This window comes from Sycon ciliatum, chromosome 1, assembly GCF_964019385.1.
Source record: "Sycon ciliatum chromosome 1, ocSycCili1.1, whole genome shotgun sequence".
NCBI classification, from domain to species: domain Eukaryota; kingdom Metazoa; phylum Porifera; class Calcarea; order Leucosolenida; family Sycettidae; genus Sycon; species Sycon ciliatum.
In genome coordinates, this window is record NC_088643.1 from 92,289,035 (window position 1) to 92,307,446 (window position 18,412).

The following is an 18,412-nucleotide window of genomic DNA, read 5'->3' on the forward strand; positions in this document are numbered from 1 at the left end:
TTTTGCGTGTTCTTGTACGTAGATCTATGCAGAACGTACCGGTATAAACTGGTAGCACAAACCGTCGTTAGAACCAGGGAGTACGGTAGTACTACTCCCTGGTTAGAACGTCGAACATGGAGTAGGCTGCATGCACAGCTCTGTGCAGCATAGGTTCGACGTACAGTGCTGGCAACTGAAATCCGACCCCCTTGCCGGGGCGGCGCGCCGGCAAGGGGGTCGGATTTCAGTTGCCAGCACTGTAGATCAGATTCTACAGATCTGTAGACTACACATTCGAGCCGAGAGAGATAGCCGGCTGTGTACATGTTGAATATGTGTAATTATTTAAAGGAAGAATTTAATATTTTCGACTTCCTGTTTTTTTTTCACAGCAATTTTTGCATTGGGTTATTGTTGGATACATGATTGTTGCACCGTTGTAGTTTCGTAGCGCTGGTGTCCTATTGTTTCACGTAATTATGCAGTGATTTGGTCTTTGGAGTTGGTGGTAGAGAGTGGAAACATGGCGTTGCCATTCACCTCTACTCTAAGATGCACATCTGGGCTAAGAACGCCAACTGTGATTTTCTGTCGCACGGCGAGAAGTAAACACAAGCGTAACGCGAAACCATCCACAAGAGTAAAGAGGACCGACTTTGGTGGTGAAGATGGTGTTCAGTATCGGCCTCTTCGTACCACTGCTGCACGTCCAGAAGTAGATCCATCTGTATTTTACGATGGCGTTATATCGTAAGTTCTGGCGCTCTGTTTATCACTTGAATTACAGTAAACCTGTAGCTAACGACCACCCCTTGGGGCCAGAAAAAGCGATCTTTAGTGTCAGGTGGTCATTACTGTAGTTAGAGGTTTGCACTGAGCGACAATGCATGAAGATGGATCCCATTACTGTATATGATATGTATGTCAAAGTGCAGCAGCTGCTAAGGCCATCATTTTTTATAGGTATCTATGTTTCGTGTCAGTTCAACTTCCAGAACCATAATGCGAGAGGTGGAAAAAGTAAAAGTTGCAAAATAATAAAAAAAGGCTCATCAGATGCAGAGGTGTATGCACTGTACATAGCACAATAGCTCGTGCATGGTGTACATTCGAAAGAAAGATCGTACATTGTAGCACAACATCTGGTTAAAGGGGAACTCCACGAAAAAATGAAACTTTGATAGCCTGTAGAGTTTCGGGCGCTGAGTCGAATGGTCTTGGTCCGAAGTCTCTACGACGAAGCGTTCTTGAGATATTTCACTTTGAAATTGCAAAAACGGGGGCCGCGCCCTGACGTCATGCGGCCATTTGGTTACATCATCACGGGCTGCCTACGTCATTGTGGCAAAGTCGATTCTCTTCGCCAGTCTACAAGCACTAATTTTAGTTGGTATTTCAAGGGAAGATGGGCGATTCCGAACAATCCTCTGTCCCCAGCAATGAAGGCAGCGGTGCTGAGGCCAGTGAGGACGACCAACAGCCCACCGCCGCGTATGGTTGGGGCAGGGAGCCCAGATACTCTGCTGAGGAGCTGCAATCGCGTGTAACAAATGTGGAGGAAGAAGATGCGTCAGCAGCTGCGTCCGACAGAAGACGAGTAGCTTGGCCACCAGAATCTCGATTCGTTTGGGACTCCGACTGGTGCGAGCGTGGACAAAAGTGTATAGCCATGCCCAGCCCGCGGGAATGATTTTGCTGGTAGGATGCTGCCGTCGCTGTCGACAAGACGGCCCAAGGTTTCTTGCGTAGCGGACCTCGCAGATTACGAGATCGTATCCTTGCATTAGGCTGTGCTCATCACTGCTCTTCGAGGTTATCTCGACATGCAGAAGCCGCCAATGCCAGTGACAGAAGAGTCTGACATTAGGTAAGCCTCAATTAGTTTGCCTTGACTTGTCTTTTTATTATTATTATTATTATTATTATTATTATTACTTGTGAGGATCGCGTATCAGCATGATACACTTATTCTTATTTTTTGGGGGAAATTTATTGTTGTCAGGCGCACTACAGTAGGCGTCGCACAAGAAAGACATTGTACTGGTAGTTATCACAAGTTTCATGCATGACACAAACAAATTTCTCTTTGCTCCGAGTATGCCTTGACTTATCTTGTGAGGATCGATGCGCGTAATGTTTTGTGTGTAACTAATTATTGTTGTCAGGCATAGCACGAACAACGTTGTTCTGTACTATAGACCGTGCTATCACAAGTTTTCATGCATGACTCACATTTGTCTTTGTCATTTTCCCTTGGATTGGTACAAGATCTACAAAGTATGGTAGGTAGTGTTCTGTTGGTGAAGAGAGCACTGCATACAGTTTATGAGCACCATGGGTGCATTAATTTTGATCACACCCGAACCCATACTTTATCGTTTCAAGCGATAGACTTTGTCAATAAACTCGTTTTCTAGTATACCATGGCATGCAACGTACAAGCGTGGGGTCAAGAAAGCGTACACCAAAATAATGCACAAATTCTGGCAGGAGAGTAAGAAATCTGTACTTTCTGACCAAGACATCTCTGTACTAGTAGGTAATCGAACGCGTCCTAATCAGTATTCATCCCCCAGATCATTGGAATTCAATTTGAAATCAGCAATTATGGTAAATTCTACAAGACCCTCCATCTTTGTACCAGTGGACACTAAATTAGTATGGCGCGCGCACTGAAAGTGCAGGTAGGTACCGGTAGGTGCAATACAGCGCATATGTAGAGTAAATGAGTATTTGACTATAATAATTATTACGGTACAGCAATGTGGTATGTGTACAAGCACTCATCATACACATTCCATATGATATTCTGTGTTTGTGTAGATCTCTACGCTATGCGGCACACAGGCAGTACACACTATGTACACGGCAAATTGGGCAAGCACGTTCGTTGTCGTCTTCCAGCCTGCGTTGTGAATACCATCAGGCAAAGATATCCAAATCCTGCACCACCTCAGCCTTCTCAGGAGGCTTCCACCTGGAATTTGGCAGGGAAACACGCTTCTCCAAGGCAGGAACATGGAGGTTGCCATTTGCAACCGCTACCACCTCACACATGAGCTTGTCAACATACTCATAGCTCTTTCTGTCGTATAATTTTCTATTTGGCCACAGTCTTCTTTATGCTTTGAGAACTGGACTTTATACCTTCCTATCGCGGTCTTTTTGGTTGTGCTGTGGCGACGGTTGACATTGACGTCGTCAAGAGCTGCGAGATGTGCGTGTCCAATCATCCCCAGAATTGAGAAACGAATGCGTTTGAGAATGTAGTTTGGCATGACACTGTGATATACCTGCATGGCAAAAAGAATGTGGAGAAAACACACTTGCTTAGACAATATACTGCTGTATGAGAAAATGGAAACTTCACCGTACAGGACGACTCTTGTTCTCAATTGCATTGTTCGTTTCATTCCCTGTGTTGCCCATAAGAGACGGGAGCAAAAATGTTGCAGCAGATGTTTGTTGTCTTCTGGCGTGGAGTGGCGGCGTCATTAGATGTACACATAGTCATTTCACTTAGTATACCACTACTACAGCATATGTACTATCCTTAGGCTAGCGTGCGTGCGAGTGAGTTTGAGTATGTGGGTGCGTATGTGTGTGTGTTGCTGTGTTTGTGTGTGTGCACGCACACGCACGCGCGCGCATGTGGGTGATGGTGTGAGTGCATGTGTATGATATGTGTAGTTCCCACTGTATTCCTTGCACAATAGGTCTTCACTTACTTTTCTTTCGCATACAACCAGAACCCATTCCTTGTTCGAAATTAGATTTTTTGGCCTGGTGATCCCGCAAGCGTGGAACTCGGAGTGTAATATATTTTTGTTTCACTTTACTTGCACTATTCCAAGGCTGTCCAGACTTCTAACAACTGCTCTGAGTGATATGGTATTCATGCAACCATGCCTAGAAGTAGGGTAGCTGTTATAAATAGAGACATATCCACGCAATCAACTTACATTGGTTCAGTTTGGCAGGATTGGTGAGACAGTTCGTCGTGCATGCTGCCTGCACATCGCAAGCAAACAGTTCTGTAACCTTCGTACTTGCTGGGGGTCTGTCTGTTTGCGTCCCAGTTGATGACAGATGTGCACAGTTTGAGTACTGGTATGCGCAAAGTTACTGGGGTAATATCGTTCATCAGCTAGCTGCAGTCGGAGTTGATGGGGTGATGTACTCTTCTGATCCTGATGGGACGTATCTCGCCCTGCTTTCTCAGTTGCAGCTTGTTGAGTTCGCTTTGCTGGAGGGCTTTCCTGGACGGCGTACTCGTCAAAACTCAGCTCTCAAGTCCCTCTGGATCATAAATGCAGCGAGCAAACATAGCTCGTGCTGCGAAAATAGGCTTGAAATTTTCACGACGCATTGCAACATCTCGGCGCTTTGCCAGGTCTCCATCCTTTGGGAATTTGAGAAAACTAACCCCAGGAGGATGATGTGATACTGGCACAATCAACAACACAACAATTTGGCATTGCAGCGGCTCAGGCGACTTGGCAAACTACTTTCTGAAGTGACTTTCGTCCTGAAGAAAGTGAGATTCAAAATCCAAGTATTTTCGCACATTGCCACAATGACGTCACACATACATTGGTATGGGGCGTGGCTAAAATTGAAATATCTCAAGAAAGCTTCGTCGTAGAGACTTCGGACCAAGACCATTCGACTCAGCGCCCGAAACTCTACAGGCTATCAAAGTTTCATTTTTTCGTGGAGTTCCCCTTTAAATCCTGTGGTATTGCAACATTTACGCTATACCATCACACTTTGGCCACTAGTACTTGTCACATATATATAAACCCCTGTTCTGTCTACAGTAGACTTATTCCTGATGATGGGCCTTGCCCGAAAATTTGAGCTAATGTATATCAATTGCAGTGTAGCCTAGGGACCGTTAGAGAGAGTGTGTACAAGGTGTGTGTACAGGATGTGTGGATTCAAGTATTGGCTACAGTGGAGTCTCCAAACCTTGAGAAAAGTATATGTATTATGTATACAAAAAGTGAATATGTTCACTGAACGTGACCCACTGAACCTGGATAAGAAGACCACCTGGCCAAGGTGACCACTTCTTGTCCCTTGAGTGGTCGCCTTTAATAGACAGGTTTCACTGTATGTAACAGTAACATCTGGTGGGGAGATGTTTCGGATCACTTAGGGGAAGGATTTGTATCATTATGTGTGTTTTTGTGCGATTCCTGCATGCAGTAAATTTGTCAACCAGATGATGATTAGTGGAAAGAAAGCAATAGCACGGGAGATTGTCACAAAGGTGAGCTATGTGCTGGTGTCTATTAGTTTTCCTGTGTCGGTATGGCTGTGTCGTGTTCTCGGTGCCTCTGCTCTGCTTTTTTGCCTTCTCCTGGATACAATACACGAGGAAGACAACAGCTCCCCTCTCCTTTGGCCTAAGCTGTGTGTATATGTGTGTGTGTGTGTGCGCGCGTGCGTGCGTGTGTGTGTGTGTACCATCAACGATTGCCAGTTCGCTGACGACTCTGCACTGTTTGCCCGTACTGCTGCTGCTCTTGCTCTGGATATGTTCATCGATGTCTCGTCTGCATTTGGTCTGACCGTCAATCTGGACAAGACCGAATTTATGGCTGTTGGCTATGGTATCACGAATGATGACCGACTTCCTCTTCCTGTGAAGAATGGCACATTGGAATGTGTGCGTAAGTTCCGGTACCTGGGACTGGGTGCTGTTATCCTTGATTCTGGCCGACCTCACAAAGATGTATTGACCCGTGTTTCATCTGCCTCCCGTGCTTTTGGAGCGCTCCGTCATGCTGTCTTCAATGACCGCAATCTCTCTCTGCGCACCAAGCACCTGGTTTTCGAGGCCTGTGTTCTGTCCTTACTGCTCTACTGTGCGGAGACGTGGGTACCGCTGCAAAGTGATGTGCAACGGATCACATCCTTCTACTACCGGTCGCTTCTTTCTATCATGAGTGTTGCACAGCGGGATGTGTGGGACTTGAAGATAGCCAAGGACACCATCCTGAAAACATGGAATGCAGCAAACCCACTAGATATCCCCGACCACCTCATGCAGAGAAAACTGGAATGGCTTGGGCACGTGGTACGCATGCCTGAGGAGCGGATGCCGCGGATGTTGTTGTTTGGCACATTGCTGCCGCCACGTCCAGCTTGTGGCCCGCGGAAACGATGGAGAGACCTGCGACGAATAAACATCGCCGACGAGTCATGGTTTGACACAGCGCAGGAACGATCTGAGTTGCGGCAAGCTTATCGAGCAATACAACCGGCTCAGAAACCGGCCCGGGAGATAGTCTGCGAGGTGTGCCAGCGTTCATTTGCTCGGCAGCAAGATATCGCCCGCCACAAGTGCATCATGGAACGGCGTAAACCAGTCCAGCAGCAAGCCAACAGCCGTCAGTGCTCCCAGTGTCACCGATGGTTTCAGAGTGCGGGTGGCATTGCAGTCCATCGCTGTGCCCAGTCCAGTTCTGCCCCGAATGTTGCCAATGCCACGAGCTCTTCACCTGGACGCCTATGTGTTCGGAAACCGTGCTGTACCGCTCACTGTCCCATTTGTGAGCGTTGCTGCAAGTTGATCCGGGGCTTTGCTATCCACAACTGCAACCGATCCACCAGGCGCCCAACTGCTGATGAAAGGGACAAGTTCCGATTGCAATGTTAGAATTGCCAGAGGCATTGCAAAAAGCGAAACGACTTATCCTGTCACCAACGCTCATGTCTCCTCTCGTCTCCGTCTCGCTCAACGAGAAACACGTGACCTACATGGCAGTGTATACCAGGACCAGGCGTGTGTGTGCGTGCGTGCGTGTGTGTGCATGTGCATGTTTGTGTTTGTGTGTGTGTGTGTGTGTGTGTGTGTGCCCCAACCAAGAGTATTCGTCTGTGTCTGCGGCCGCGACTTTCGCCGTCCGAATGATTTGTCCCGACACAAGAACTACTGCCTCGCCTAATAGCTATCATCGCCTTCGGCGATGGGCTTTCCAAAGGTCCAAAGTTGTGTGTGTGCATGTGGCAGTTTTCACCCCAGCATGTGCACCGGTTGTCTATGCCTTGGCTGTGATGAGATATTCTCGACCCTGCATATTGAGGGAGGTTAAGATATTTATCCAGGTTTTAAATTGTCATGAGCATTCCTGGAAGTTTACTACGGCACTAATCATATGGCCACTATCCACCGCTCAAGTTGAATTAACTAATTAATGTGAACAACCCATTTGCTTGGTCCCGGGCTGACTTTTCAACCACCTGGGTTGAAAGTTCTCATGTGCACACAGCCTGGGTGGATTTTTGCCTGAAAGGTTTGGGGACAGTACATGTATGGATCAGTGTGCTGTACTTGTTCCTTCATTTCACATGGCAACCGCTAGATAAATGTGCGTTGTTTCTGTTTACCTACTGCAGTAAAACCTGTAACTAAAGACCACCGTGACTAACGACCAGCCTGGTACTACAGACCACTTCGCCAGGCACGGGCGGTCTCACATTCCATATAATTATGGTAGTGCGGTGCAAACTCTATCTAAGGACCACCTGCCACAAAAGACCGCTTTCTCTGGCCCCAAGGGGTGGTCGTTGGTCACAGGTTTTACTGTATTACATATGTGCCTTTGGTCATATTGATGTACATGTACATTTTTGTGATCATATCCAGACGCTGCTTATCATCAAGCGGAGGCAGTTACAAAAGTAAGTGGCTTCGGCAGCTATGTATTTGATTGAATTGTAAGGAAAATAAGCATGTAGTCGCACTGCAGTTATATTGGTACTCCTCCGGAAACGGAAACTTCATGACTTTTTACTCGCATTATAAGGAGTTTCTGTTGAACGAAAGCACTTCAAGACAGTGGGTGGATATACTTCCTAGAAGTGTGTACACTATTATCAAGAGTCCGTAAACAAGAGTGTGCAACTGTGATCTCTTTTCTATGGGCCAGATTTCGCGGCGCCCTGCCTTCATTATATCATTCTCGGAAAATCAAACATCGCACTTTCCCTCTGGTTTGAAATGAACTTTCGAACGGAACTGGAGTTCACGCGCCAGAATTTAGAGATTGCGTAGGTGCTGGAATGAATCGAGCAAAACCAGATGGGCTCATACAAAACAATTATGGGTTTGAGTACCTTCTTTCAGAGCGTGATGGAGGCAAGTTACGTAATGTTACGTAATGAAGGCAGCACTGACCCACAGTTGCATGCTCTTGTTTATGCACTCTTGATATACAAAAGAATCAGACGCCGCTTGAGTGGTAAGAAGAGTGTGAAAAATGAACAAAATCCATGCATTATGACGTATAAGGGTAGGTCGACTGTAGCTTTTTTGTCTAATTGGTGCAGTGTAGCATCCCAAATACTAGTCCACCTCTATGTTCCTGCTCAAGCATTTTGCCTTGATAATTGTATTTGTAAGCAAATAGTTTTCATGATTCTTTGATTGGACACAATATTAATATTATTAGGTATGTATTAGTATGTATGTATGTATGCCATCACATTTAATATTGTATTTTTGAGCTCTTGAGGTACCTCTTTTCATCCTTGTTCAAACCCGGAATACTGTTATGTCGCGTATTAAAGGCGGGCTTATTCTTGTAGAAGCCGATGTCAGGGCTGGGCTTCTATTCATATCAGGCTTATGTGCCGACAGTAGGGATGTTTAGCAACACGAAAGTTCGAAAGAAAATTCTCTGGGAATGAGTACAGAAACAAAACTTGGACGCGAAGTTGCAGTGATTTGTGAAAGTAACTTTCTCTTTCCTCGCTATGCATTTGACTACAGGGAGTAGTGCATTTACAGCCCCCTGCTTGAGACTGAGCTGCATATACGGTACGGTACTATAAGATTCAAATAACTTCGAGAAAAAGTCATTTCGCATTGTTAATCCTCACAAGTTTTCTTTTTCGAAATAGATTTTCGCGAAATACCCCCGCCACCGAAAGTTCGAATTTTCGCAATGCTAAACGTCCCTAGTGTATCTTGGAAAACAGGCTTGTATTTAAAACAATCTTCTAGACTTTAATGCTAGACACTACGGTATTCTTTTGTTTGAAGTCAGTTGTTGTTGGGTGATAGGTTTGGGGAGTGTTGCAAGTTGTCACCTTTTCTATCCCTTTATGAAGGCTCATCTTCAATGCTCTATGACTGCCACCGTTCACAGGCAAATTTAACGTCATAGTACTAGTGGTGAAACGAATATACCGAATGTTCGAATATTCGTTCGGTTTGACACATTCGAACGAATATTTCTCATGGCGAATATTCGTTAACCCGGTATGCAGAATCAACCGGGCGACTTCAAACTTTTGTAACTTCGTGAATACTTGACCGAATCGCTTCATTGAAAGATCTATCGGCATTAGCAAACTCTCAGCTGTTGTTTAGAGGCCACCCGAACGCAGTCTGAGGTCCTGGAGGGGAGGTATGGCGCTCGAACGAAAATCATGTCTCAAGCGCTGTTTTTGAGCCTGTGAAAGGCACTTCAGCTGGGGATTTTTGTGAAAAATTACCTAGAAATGATGGAGAAATATAATGCCTTCGTTCGTCATGCCTAATGATAGTGACAATATCCGAAAAAAATGACTGAGAGGAGGGCATGTGATGTCATCCGTGTTAAAGAAAGAATATTCGTTCGTTCGTTAAGCCGAAGAATATTCGGCTACTGGGTTTTGATATTCGTTTCACCACTACATAGTACCATTGAGCATGATATTTGTTCTGATTTTTCTATAAAAGATACATCTGTTTCCCTGTCTACTGGAAACCATGCGTGTAGGTATGATAAAGCCAAGCCAGAGGCCAAAGAGAATATCGAGCTTGATCCCCGCGTCATTTTTCGGCAAGCCGTCGAGAACTGCAAGCCACTGATGGGTTTTAACACATTGAAGCGTGGTGGAAAGGTCTTCTTGGTAAGAATGCTCTCTCTCACCAATTTTACTGTGCTTCTGCATTGGTTCAACTCAGTATTGTTGTATTGCATGAACATGGTTATGGCTTTGTTCCAGACATTCTGGAGAGAACACCAGAGTATGAGAGGAGGTAATGCTGCTCGAGTTTGCGGAGTTTGTTGTAATGGGTGGTGTAGCTGTTCTTTGTGTTAGTTTTGCTTGGCTCTTGTACTGTTGCTGCTTATGCAGGTTCCTGTTCCTTTCCCTGATGCACGCCGGCGTTACTTTGCCTTTGATTGGATGATTGATGTGGCCCGCAACAAGCCACACCAGAAAAATCCCATGCAGGCTCGCTTGTCAGAGGAAATACTCCTGGCATATGATAACCAGGTGAGTGGCTACAGGCCACACTAAGAGTACATGAAATTAAAATTGTGCGGCTCGAATGGGTTGCTGTCGTGGAAAATTTCCCGTTATTAAATGATGCAGTGTGTACACGCAATATTGACGCAGGTCTCCTGCTGCCAACTGCAGCTCGGTTGTATCAGGAGACAAGCGTACATAAACAAGAATAGGCGACGCGGAGACTATAACTTTATTGTAGCAATTAGCAGAATCAGCGAAGCGGACATTGGACGTAGTAATCAACAAGAATAAAAAAATATGAAAAATATGACGTTTCGGGCCAGTCTCCCATCGTCAGAATGATGGGTGACAGGCCAGAAACGTCATAATTTTTCGACATCACTAGTAAAATAATTTTTCATCCAGCGCATGCGCCAAGAGTGAATAGCAACTGAATAGAACGGTGGTCAGTTGACAAACCCCCTTTTATTTACAATGCAGTTGCGTGATGTCCACCACTTTCTGAGTGAATAAAAATGTGGATAATAAACTTTATACAAAAGAGAAAGAACCAAGGAAATGCAAGTTACGCTATACTGTCCACTTATTATTATTTATTATTATACGCATTCCCGCGGCAGCGTCAACCAAGCAGTTATGCTTGACCCACACGTTCGCTTATGCTGGACATTGAAACAAAGCAGATGTAGACAGCTCCTAGAGAATGGGGCTCTACAAAACCAATGATCGAAGTTAGTCCTTCAGTAACATGGAGCGTCATAAAATTGGTCTCATTGGAAAAATGTCATCACTATTGTCTCCTCATGTAGCATCATGGTCAATGGGTGGCCAGATAATTATACGTATGAGGTTGAGTTGCCAGATAATTATTAAAAGATTCAAATAGTAATATTATTATAGAATGGTTGTTATGAGTTTATAAGGGTGCCATGGCTGTTTCTACTCGTGACGAGGGTGTGCACAAACACTCTTCACCAGCGCGTTCCATGCTGGACGGTCCACAGCAATCCGCTCCAGACGGCGCAAGTCCTCAACACTCCGCAGGTGCCCATTGTTCAACTGGGACAGATCGGTGTGGAGCTTTATTGGTAGTGTCACCCTCGGCCTCCCACGGTACCTCCCCTCGGGTGCCTGAAAGTATTGCTCCATGCTCAATCGTGCTGGCGTGTCCTTACCCAGGCGAAGCACATGCCCGAATAGACTCCAGCGTGAATTTCGGATCAAGTCTGACACCGGCTCCACTCCACATCGGGCATACAACGCCAAATTACTAATCTTTTGTGGCCATGTGATGCCGAGAAGTGACCTGAGTTGCCTTCTATGGAAAGCGTCCAGGGAGCGTTCGCTAGCAACCGTCAGGCCCCAGGTGCCTGAATTATAGAGAAGTATCGGCATGATAAAGGCGCAGTACAACCTCATACGCAGAGGCTCTCGGATCAGTCCTCGGCGCTTCCAAAGAGACCACATGGATCGGAAGGCAGCCTCGGCCAATTGCCTGCGACGTGTCACATCCTCAATGTCGCCCAGGAGTGAGCCCAGCTTTCGGGATGTCCTCCAGCGCTCGTCAATTCTGTCTACAGATCGACCCAGCTCTGTCCACTCAGTTTTGGTGTTGTTGACTCTCAGGGCCCACTGCCCAAGAGTGTGGTCTATGACCGGTTCGAGCTCTGTGAGCCATTGACGACTAAGGCTTATGAAATCAGTGTCATCTGCGTAGACAAGCTCAAATGGAATGTTGATGCTTTGATCCATTGGCGGTCTGTTTCGTGCCACCTGGGTGCTCCTCAGATCTCTCAGTGCTGCCTCTAAGTATATAACAAACAACACCGGGGAGAGAGAATCACCCTGCGGGGTGCCAATTGTAGTTTCAAGGGACTCTGATACTGCCCTGCCGATGCGTACCTGCAGAGTTGTGTTGGTCAACAGCACTCTAACCAGCCGAACATCATCCTCCGTCAGGAAAGACTCGAGAACTGTCAACAGTTTGTCACGATGTATACAGTCGAATGCTTTGGACATGTCGATTCCAAGAATGGTCATTTCCCGCCGATAATGCTGACATGTTGCTGCAAACCATCTGTGGCTCCAAACAAGGTCCGCTGTAGATCGGCCTGCTCTGAAACCACTCTGCGTCGGAGACAAGTACTCACCGACTTTCGACGATATTCTTCGCAATGTAATAATGGAGAGCGTTTTGCGTAATGATGTAAGGAGGACAATAGGGCGCAGATTTCCAGGTGGTCCAACCGTCTTTCCTGGTTTCTGCAACAGTACCAGTGTGCCACATCCCAGGTCAAGGTGCTGGTGAGTTGTAAACATGCTGTTGAACAGACAGGCAATGTGAGGTGCTAGGTTTTCTCTTCCATATTTCAAGAGTTCGCCTGGGACTCCATCTGGGCCAGGGGACCTTCCATTATTCAGTTTTTTCAGTGCGTTGGAGACCTCAGCAGATGAGATTTGTCTTTGGAGGCTTCTTGGGCGACCGGTGAATGGCTCGACGCCTGCATCCACATTCCCACGAAACTGGTCATGGAAGTGGCTCCGGACCGCAGATGCCGCCTCCTGGTCATCGGCTATGAAGCGACCATTCTGGTCATGTACAATGGGCTTTCGGCTTGGCTTTCTGGTCATCAGCTGGACTGCTTTGAACATCCGTGCTCCATTCTTCAACCTCTCGACTTCCGCTGCTCTCTCTTGCATAATTTTCTCTGCATTGTCTCGGCATTTTGTTCTTATAGCGTGAAGGATTCTGTTTCGTTTCGTCTTGAGAGATGCTTTGGTGTCAGGGTTGTTAGTGCTACCAATGCTGATCCGCAGTGATCTCTGTTCCAGGGACAGCAGCTCAATTTCATGACCTGGTGCTTTGCGACGAGTTTTCTGCTGGACTGTGCCAAGGACATCACCTGCTGCACTCCTGACCACTTCCATAAGCCTCCGGGATCTTTCCTGCAGGCCGGTATTGCCTTGGACCTGATCGGCAGCTAGCAGCTCACTGGCCAACTTCTCAGCATATTCCTCTTGGACTTGTCCTTCGGCTAGTTTGAATGTGTTGAACTTAGGCGCCTGCAGATCATCTTTCTTCCTCTGTCCAAATATTCCATATAGCCTCTGGAGGTCCAACCGCGCAACAACGAGCCTGTGGTCAGACGAGAGGGTGCATCCACCATAGCTACGACTGTCAAGGAGAAGCCGCCTCTGGGTAGATTTACACAGCACGTAATCTATTTGGTTATACACAGGAACAGTAGCTCCACTGGCTCCATCCCTGCGATGTCCTGTCCAAGTAGTCACATGCCGTGCATTATGCTGAAAGGCAGTGTTACAGATGAACAAGTCACTAGCATGGCAAAAGTCTATCAGGCTTTGGCCACTCAGGTTCCTTTTCCCTCTACCATGCCTCCCACAACATGTTTCTCTTGCATCCGACTTTTTCCCAACCTTAGCATTGAAGTCTCCAGCGAAGAGGACGATAGCTGACGATTTTATTTGATTATATGCACTATTCAAGTCGGAATAGAATTTGTCCAATTCATCAGCGTCGCGGGCAACTAACGAAGACGTTGGTGTCCACTAACACAGATAATACAATTTCCTAACCGATTTTCTAGAGACAATCATCAGGGAAATACGTCTCAATAATGAAATCTAGCTATGATCAACAATAGTAGAGAGGTTCTGCACTACGTAAAGTTTAGGGTTCACGGATTGGCATGCTAGTGTCGCCAGCTACATCATGCACGTGACAGGCGCGTGCATATACTGTCCCACACAATCGGTCAGTGCTCAAATCGCATTTTCCCATCAATATCACTCACTTTCAACTCTACGGGATTCATTACGGTTGGCTCAAACTGCCTGAATTTTTGAATCCACACGCACGAAAGACGTTCCAAGACTTCCACCGTTCGTATTTTTTCAAACGAGTTCCGGATTTTCCAGTAACTTTGGCCAAAGTTCGGCTAAAAAAACAGGGGGAGCCGTTGCGTTTCCGTAAAATACTGAACGGTAGAAGGATAGCCAAGGTCGAGAGCAAAACAACAAGCCATTATTTGTCAAAATCGAACAAGAAACGGCTCAGCGCATCTATTTTCCGTGCACGCGCGCGTACTTTGGCCGACAAGGTGTGGAGAATTTCTGAAGAAGAAGAATAACAAGAGCAGCAGCGCTCGGAACAGCCGTGCTGGATACTTCCAATCCCGACGATGGAGCGTGTTGGCTGTCGTGAGCTGCTGAAACGACCATGACATTTCTTTTTCTTTGTATACCCTACATATCTTGACGTGCCCTAGCTCAGTTTCGGCCTCTTTACAGGAAGAATATTTTCTTCCATGGCATCAGCGGCCAAACAGCAAGAAGAGCAACAGATCGAGATTTGCAGGGCAAACAAAGGATGCGTGCAGCTACATCTAGTCGGGTTTCAATGCAGCTGCGCTTTGCCAGAACCTCAGCAGATAAGAAAAGACGACAGAGTGTCTCAGATGGAACTGGATCTTTCGCCAAGACCGCCACCGCCGCCATCATCAAGTCCAGGTCAGTCAGAAAAATGCAAAGCCCGAGTGAAGTGAAGCCACTGAAGCCAAGGAAAAATTCAAAAAGTACGCTCTCCGGCTAGACTTCGAGTCGATATTTTTTTACTTCGATAGGCGCTGTCGCGGCCTGTAGCGCGCGTCCATAATCCAAAATGGAGGCGCACGTGACGGGTGCTTTTAGTGGCAAGCCGTGAACCCTAAAGTTGAGCAACTTTACGTTAGTGGGCGGGGGAAAAACCCGTGAATTCGCGAGTTTACACTCCACTTACGGAAAGTTGTCTACGTAGAGTACGTAGATAGGGCTCTGATAACGTAGCTGGTCCGTAAGTGGATTGGGGTACAAATTTATGACTCTCCCCAGGTCGATCTGGTCGTACACTGCCGCGTTTGGAGTTGCCAAGGGCAGCTACGTGATTTGAAAACTCCGTATGGCGGAACACAGATGCGCATGCAGTTTACGTAAGACTTTCCTTAGATCGACTACGTTTTTTACTAACGTAATTACGTTATGCGGAACCTCTCTAATAATTGTATGAGCCAGAGCGCTCTAAAACCTGACCACAGCTTTTATGAAAAAATTCGAGAAAATCGCCATTTAAATTCCGCTGCAAAAAATACGGTTAGCAAATTTTATTGTCCATATTTTATTCTTGTTGATTACTACGTCCAATGTCCGCTTTGCTTATTGCTACATAAACAAGAGTGTCCAACTCATACAAATACTGTTTAAGAGTAACTCTCCACCACTATACATGTAACTAGATACTATATACAGTCAGAAAGTGCAACAACTTCAGCCCTCACCAACGCTGTACAAAACGTCACTCGCCCGTTTGTCAACGGTCGCGCTAATCGACCAATCAGCGTACAGCTAACGTACCAAAATTCTCAAACTTACCGTAATTCCTTGGTTCATACGGTGTAGTTTCCAAAGATTTTTTTATGGACTAACGTCTTCTTTCGATAGATACCAACAGATCGTCCGCTTCGAATTTTTCGATTTGATTGCCGTTTGGCCGAAAATTACCTCCGAAACCGGCCTCCACTCGTTTCACTTCAAGGCTTTCCAGGTGGACGGCATCGCAATTCGGAAGCGGGAAAAGGATAGCCAGTGAAAAAAGAAAAACAACGACGTATTGGTTGTCAAAATCGACCAAGAAATGAATTCAATAGACCCGTTTCCGTGCTGCGCCCTCGCGGCCCGCGCGAGTGCGAACGGGATCAAAGGGACTCTTTCTCGACGAAACAAACAACAACTACGCGCAGTGCATGCAGGTGCTTTTTGCAGTGCAGTACACTGGCATCACTGCACTGGCTGTACATTGTACATACCTTAGTAATATCCTGTTCTTTTCCAACACATGATTGTCGCTAGTGGGAGAACTCAGCCACCTGAAGCTTTCATAAAGGAAGAAGTAGTAGATGAGTGAGTTCGCCAGAAAATGGAACGACAAGAAAATAGATACTGTTGCTTTCGGGCGCTCATGAGACGACGGCAAGATACATGTAGGACTGAAACGATCGAAAGTCTGTCTCGACGCAAAAGAAACTCTTCTAGGAGAAGCTCGATGCGCTGTAGAGTTTGCAGTATTCTGCTGGAAGAAGACAAGAGAACTAAACTCAGACTACAGCGTGGAGCTGAAGCACGAGCGAAGCAAAAAGCTGAGCGTGTTCGAAGAAATGGGGAAACACAGGAAAATGAGTGGGCGACATGATCTTTAGCTCGAAGCTCGCGCTAAGACACGCGGGGGGCACGTGCGCCTACAGGTAGCGCCGCCAGCCACCATGTTTTCAAAATGGAGGTCGACGCTTTTGAAATCCGTGTAGACGATGGTGAGGGCTGAACTTTTCCTTTCTACTTTTATTATTGGCTCAATACCCGAGTTTCAAATAAAATATAAAACAAGTTTTTCTCATATTTTCTATTTCTTGTTTTTCATTAGCTTTAGCATGTTCATTCACATTCTTCATCATTTGTGAGAACTAGACCTGGTCTAGTGAGAAGGCATTCTACTACCTGTAATTCTGGTGAAGTAAAATAAAGTAACGACAACAACAACTCCATTTGGTTTAGCCCACGGTGGAACCTTCCTGTTGACGTCAACTTTTCTGGAGATCAGGAGTCCCACTGTGCGAGGCATGCATTGCCAGCCTGTGGCCGTGTGAACTCGGCAGGTTTTCACTAAGCTTGCACTATGAGTACAGTAAAAACTTACTGCTACTAAAAAGCTTCAGAGGCAGGAGAGTAAGTTACGAAAGCGACAAACACAAACTCACGATGAAGGTCGTCTCTCAGCGCATGCTTTGTACTATATGCATCACAAGTTCTGAAAAAGGTGACATCAACAAAAAAAATCTGCTGTGTACCATACCAGCTGCGGAGTTGCACATTCTTGTTTATGTACTCTTGGATGCATGCACTACGCCACTTCCTGTCGCATATCTACACAAACTAGAATGTAATCGAGGAATTTCGCCATGAGAAACACATGCTGAAAAAGTCAGAAGCTGCACGCTCTTACTGGTGGTGTGCTTGACGGCACTGATTTCTTGCATCAACATTGAACGCACTCACTTATTATTGGGATCAGTGCTACGAAGATGCATGAAATGTCAGAAGAGTTCCGACTTCCGAGTAACCTACATGTTATTATCATTATTATTGCCTGTTGGCATTACCGGAATAGGAGTGGGGGCAGATCAACGGTTCTTCACCCTTTCTATCGTTTGCGTGCTGTAGCTGCTGCCGGTGTTTGCTTTGGGGTTCAACCGCTTAAAAAAAATGTACTGTGTTTTCCTCCTCTCAATTTTCTTTCCAGGGAGCTGCCATCAAGAAAAAGGAAGACTTCCACAAAATAGCCTACAACAACCGTGCCTTTGCACATTATCGCTGGTGGTAATACACACACAGTATCGCTGGTGGTAATACTTCACGCTGCTGCTGGTGCTTGACTCACAACAAGCATTCTGCCATTGCTTTTAGCTAATCCTCGTGATAATAGCTACTTATTGCTGGTGTTCACGAAACACTTGATTTGCTTTCCAATTGTAAATACTGTACAGCTTTAGTTCTAAGTCCTGTCCCAGCGTCTGTGTGTGTGTGTGTGTGAGTGTGAGTATGTGTAAGTGTGTGTGTGTGCACGCGTGCTGTATTGATTATGGCCGAGAGTTTTCAACCTGCTATGAATACAGATTGACTGGAGCATTTACATGATGCATTGTGCTGGACCCGGGGTTGAAATTGTACTCCTGTACTTGTGTGTAGTTCATGCCAGGATTGAACAACAATGCACAAGCAAATTTGAAATTATGCACCGATGTAGTCCAGTGACCACAGGCTATGTTGCTGAATCCTTGCAAGAAGATCGATACCACAAGGGCAGAGCCAAGAGACACAAGTTCCATTGCTAACTTGTCTAGTCCAGTGAACATACAGAACTCTAGAAGCAGACTTTTGTCGGCATATCGGTATTATCATGTACTCTTGGTATTACCTTCAGGCCATCCCTATTCATGTACTAGTAGCTGTACAGAGTTCCAACACGGGTTGAACATTCACGTGTAACCCCAGTGTACTGTATGACCCGTTAACCGTTACCAGTATTTGAGGTGAATTTTGAAAGTTTGTTGGACCCGCTACAAGTACT

At 46.0% G+C, this 18,412-nt stretch overlaps 1 protein-coding gene and 1 long non-coding RNA gene across 2 annotated transcripts; both read left to right on the forward strand.

Annotated features, from left to right (window-relative positions):
- Positions 1 to 375: 375 nt before the first annotated feature.
- LOC135806505 (small ribosomal subunit protein uS7m-like) lies at positions 376 to 17,840 on the forward strand. The gene is made up of 6 exons (XM_065320692.1): positions 376 to 732; positions 5,194 to 5,257; positions 7,640 to 7,674; positions 9,759 to 9,891; positions 10,120 to 10,260; positions 17,585 to 17,840. Exons 1-6 carry the CDS (start codon positions 506 to 508, stop codon positions 17,663 to 17,665), a joined length of 681 nt encoding a protein of 226 aa, XP_065176764.1. The 5' UTR covers positions 376 to 505; the 3' UTR covers positions 17,666 to 17,840.
- Positions 1,312 to 3,134, forward strand: LOC135806504 (uncharacterized). The gene is made up of 2 exons (XR_010551236.1): positions 1,312 to 1,849; positions 2,806 to 3,134. It is a non-coding gene; the product is annotated as an uncharacterized LOC135806504 (long non-coding RNA).
- Positions 17,841 to 18,412: the final 572 nt, after the last annotated feature.

Coding starts and splice junctions, on each gene's coding strand:
- LOC135806505 (XM_065320692.1), top strand. CDS start 506: ATGGCGTTGCCATTCACCTCTACTCTAAGATGCACATCTGGGCTAAGA. Junction 7,675..9,758: donor AAGCGGAGGCAGTTACAAAA/GTAAGTGGCTTC, acceptor CCATGCGTGTAG/GTATGATAAAGCCAAGCCAG. Junction 10,261..17,584: donor TCCTGGCATATGATAACCAG/GTGAGTGGCTAC, acceptor TTTTCTTTCCAG/GGAGCTGCCATCAAGAAAAA.